Here is a 4,128-nt window from a genome sequence, read left to right as displayed (position 1 = left end):
TAATATTCATTATTTTTATTAATAACGTTCAGGATTAATTCGTTACGATTATTTATTTAACGTAATAAAAAATAAAATATCCGTGGTTTACACATCGATCGCGAATCGCTAAAATTATATATAATTTAAATCGTTTAAATAAATTAAAAATAGGTTCAAATGATCGATCGGATGCCGAAATCGAGCGGATTCGGACACTGGAGCGCAAGCTACGGCGCGTTAAGCTGGGTCTCTTAAGTTAGGCTCACATGCACTCGTCACCGCCGCGGACGATGACTCGTTTATCGATTTTGAAGTGGATTATGACGAGTGCAAGACACTTTGGGCGGAATATAAGATAATTAGGGATGAGTTGGACTCCGCATACGCGTCCCCGGGAGCTCCTGCGATGCCGTCCGATTGGGAAGAGGATTATGACATGATCCGAAACGACCTGCGACGGGCCGAGGTGAGGTACCGCAAGATCAGGGCTCAACGCGATACCATCGCTCAGGGGGCCAAACCGGTCTTTCCCTCACCAACGTACTCGTCCCAACTGCCCAACATTCGGATCCCGGAGTTCGACGGTGAGCTGTCCTCTTGGCCGCGGTTTCGGGACACTTTTGTCGCTCTTGTTCACAAGACGCAATTGGCACCCGTGAACAAGATGCATTATTTAAAAAATGTCCTTAGTGGGGAACCCGCGTCGCTGCTAGCCGGATTCTCTTTCGATGCCAGCTCCTATCAGCCGGCTTGGGACGCTGTGGTGCGTGAGTACAACAATCCGCGCGTTCTCGCTTCAAGATGCCTGCAAAGGGTCTTGAATCACAAATGCCCCACGTCTGGCGGAGAACGCGCGAAATACGCATCATATTTGGCTGAGGTGGCGGAGGGCATCGAATCGTTTCGTGGTTTGGCCCTGGAGGATGAGTCGGACGTCATCCTGTCCACACTAGATCTCCGAGCTTTGGACCCCGTCACCAGACGGCACTTTGAGCTTGCCCATGCAAGGAGCGATTTCCCCACCGTCGACGATATTATAGCGTTCGTGAGACAGAGATTAATGGCATGCAAGCTGTCTCACGAACTCGATATGCAGCCTCATTCCGACGCTCCACGTGCTAAACCCGCCGGAAGAGGAAAGGGCGGAATCTCTTTCCTTGCCAGCGAAGTCGGCACGAAGGAACGTGTTTCTCCGGGTCCATCCGGGTCGCCACCTAGGCGCACGTCTCCAGGGAATTCGGGCAGATCGGGGCGTCGCCGGTCACCGGGGACTTCTTCACGCGGGAAATCCGTCTCTCCCGGCAAAGAACCTTGTTCCCGTTGTAATGGGAGGCACCTCTTAAGTCGGTGCTATATATTTTTGGCCTTGACCCCTCAGGAGCGTCAAAACTTTGTCAAGTCATCCGATCTGCGCCGGATCTGCCTGAGGTCGGGTCACCACGCGTCTAAATGCCATTCCGATTTCACATGTTCGTTTTGCCGTGACAAGCACCACAGCATGCTGCATGTAGAGAGCCGATCGGGTTCCCCCACCGCCGTCCCAAAGTCCGCGGATTTCGTGGGTAATACCCGAGCCACGTCCGGGCCTCATGATTGTTGTTCGGAGGCAGTAATGGGAACTGCGTGTGCCATATTGCACGGGTCTAAACATTCCGCGCCCACACGGCTACTACTGGATTCTGGCAGCCAGTACACATTCGTGACTGCCGAACTCGCGGCCAGCTGCAACCCTTCGACGGAAGAATCGCCGGTTTAAGAGGTACTCAGGTCGCCAACATCAAGGGTGCGATGACGTTCCGGCTCGGTCCCTTATTGATGCTGATACATCACATTAACAATACATCGATACACCACGAATTTCAAGGTCCGTGAGCTCGTGGTTGATCGGATCACCTCTGACTTACCCAAGCGCCCTGTTCCTACGCGGGTAATCAGACAATTATCGGATCACGTTCTGGCCGACCCTTCCTTTGGCGTTCCCGGCCCCATCGATTTGCTCATAGGCGTTGACCTATACTCCCGCCTAGTTACTGGTGCTCTCACCAAGGTCTTTGGGTACCTATACCTATACCTCCTGCCAACTTAAAAACCTAACACATTAAACATAACTACCCTTCCAGGAATTAATACATTATAAATTAAACAGAAAATATAAATGCATGTTGTTATGAGCAGAAAGTGTCTCACAATTTTTAGCCCCCTTTTTCCACACATTAACATTAATTAATATTTTTCTTTTTATGTCGGATAGACATTTTATTTATTTACTTTTATTTCCCTTACCGCGAACACGACGTTCAGTGACTTACAAGAGGATTTTTTCTCCTGGAAAGGCTATACGTGGGTCACAATTATTGATGTATTCAGTGAGGTGGCCATGGCACACCCAGTACAGGACAGATCTGCGGAGGCGGTCTTACGAGCCCTTCGGACATGGTTCCAATTCTATGGCATCCCCAACAGACTTTCTTCCGACACGGGGAGTGAATTTGACAATGCAAGCATCAGAGAGGAAATGAGAATAATGGAAGTGGCATCTCAACACTTCTCAACATCCAAAGAGCCCCGGAGGGATAGAGTGACCACCTACAAGTGTACCAGCTAGAAAGAAGACTAGAACCTGATGGCGCGATGGAACGGGCAGACCTAGCATACCACCACTCTATATACACAGTCACGGGGTTTCCCCATTTGAAATTCTTTTTTGGGATGAGGGAGCGTCGAGGGGACTACCGTGGTACTTTGCCGGGAGAAGATGAAATGGCCGGTAAAGTGATGGCCTTGCGAAAGTTATGGCAAAAGTCAGAAACAGGATTTTCAGGGAAAAAGTAGTAGAGTAGCCCAACATACCTCGATTGTCAGAGACCTCATGGGTAAAATAAATATTGGGACGATGCTATATAGGAAAGTTGGGACTAATAGAGGGAAAGAACTGCCGAGATATGAGGGCCCATTCAGAGTGATCGTCATTCAAAAATATAATATTGTTACAATAGAAAGCATTAAAGAGCCTAGAAAAAGGAGAACTGTCCACATTTATCAGTTAAATCTTCTGGCAATCACAACATAGAGTGTCCTCATATCGCCACGACTAGATTAGACTCCAAGAAATTGTTTTTTGTTTGTTTCTAGGTTGTTTGTTAATTTTGTATATATAAATTTCAAAATTGTTGCGAATACATAAATATGTCTTTTTCATGTAATTGTACGAGAAGTTCCCATTTTTTTTTTCATTTTATTTTTAAGTTTGCTTTATGAATATAGGATTAACTTTTAATTTAACTCTATTCTGTTATTCTGTGGAAGTATCATGTTATCTATTACTTTATTTTTGTACAAGATTCACAGTGTGAACGGCGGAGTATCTAGTCCCTATCAATAACCTACTGAAAAAAGGGAATCGCCTAGTAGTAACACCCGGCATGGAAGATAATATACGGAAATGTATGGAAAAGTTGCAAAAAGAACCTGTGTTAGCATTTCCAGATTTCAATCGGCAGTTCACAATCACCACTGATGCCAGCGAATACGCCTATTCCCAAGAGTTCTCGCTCCATTGCGCTATATCTACTTTCCGTCTCCGTAAGGCGCCTGCTGGCATACGCCACTGGGCGCTCTCCCCCATCACCCTCCTTAGACAGCACCGCTCCTAGCGCATACTCACTCGCATCTGTGGTAATCGTGAATAGCCGATTAAAGTCTGGAAAAGCTAGTACCGGCTCTTGCTGCAACCTCTCCATGTCTTATTCTCTGGAACACGCTATGCAAGTGTCGGACATGTTCATTCTCGTTCTTACTAAAGACAAGGAGGTCATCCATGTAAACCTGACAAACGGATACATCAATTCCTCTCAGAAACTCGTCCATCAGGCGCTGAAAGGTTATGGGTGCATTTTTGAGGCCAAACGGCATCCTTGTAAACTCATAGTGACCCCTTTCAAAAGTGAATGCCGTCTTATGTTGATCATTAGGGTGCATCTTAATTTGATGATACCCAGCCTTCAAATCCGGTGTGCTGAATACCGTCGCCCCACCCAGCCTGTCTAAAATGTCTTCATATCTGGGAATTGGATACTTTTCGTCAATGGTATTCTCGTTCAGCTTCCTGTAATCTATCACCACTCTGTACTTTTCAGTACTTTCACC

The 4,128-nt window shown here is 46.9% G+C and overlaps 1 protein-coding gene across 1 annotated transcript; it reads left to right on the top strand.

Annotated features, from left to right (window-relative positions):
• Window positions 1–388: 388 nt before the first annotated feature.
• LOC136796914 (uncharacterized) lies at window positions 389–1,738 on the top strand. The gene has a single exon (XM_067052027.1). The coding sequence runs from the start codon at window positions 389–391 to the stop codon at window positions 1,736–1,738; it is 1,350 nt and encodes a 449-aa protein (XP_066908128.1).
• Window positions 1,739–4,128: the final 2,390 nt, after the last annotated feature.

The sequence above is a fragment of the Halyomorpha halys genome, unplaced genomic scaffold (genome assembly GCF_000696795.3).
Source record: "Halyomorpha halys isolate HHAL.00 unplaced genomic scaffold, Hhal_1.1 Scaffold6252.1, whole genome shotgun sequence".
In the NCBI taxonomy this organism is placed as follows: domain Eukaryota; kingdom Metazoa; phylum Arthropoda; class Insecta; order Hemiptera; family Pentatomidae; genus Halyomorpha; species Halyomorpha halys.
Note: the sequence above shows the minus strand (reverse complement) of the source record. Positions and strands in the feature narration are given on the sequence as shown.

What these genes read in the sequence shown, in the direction of transcription:
- LOC136796914 (XM_067052027.1), top strand. Translation starts at nt 389, where the DNA reads ATGCCGTCCGATTGGGAAGAGGATTATGACATGATCCGAAACGACCTG.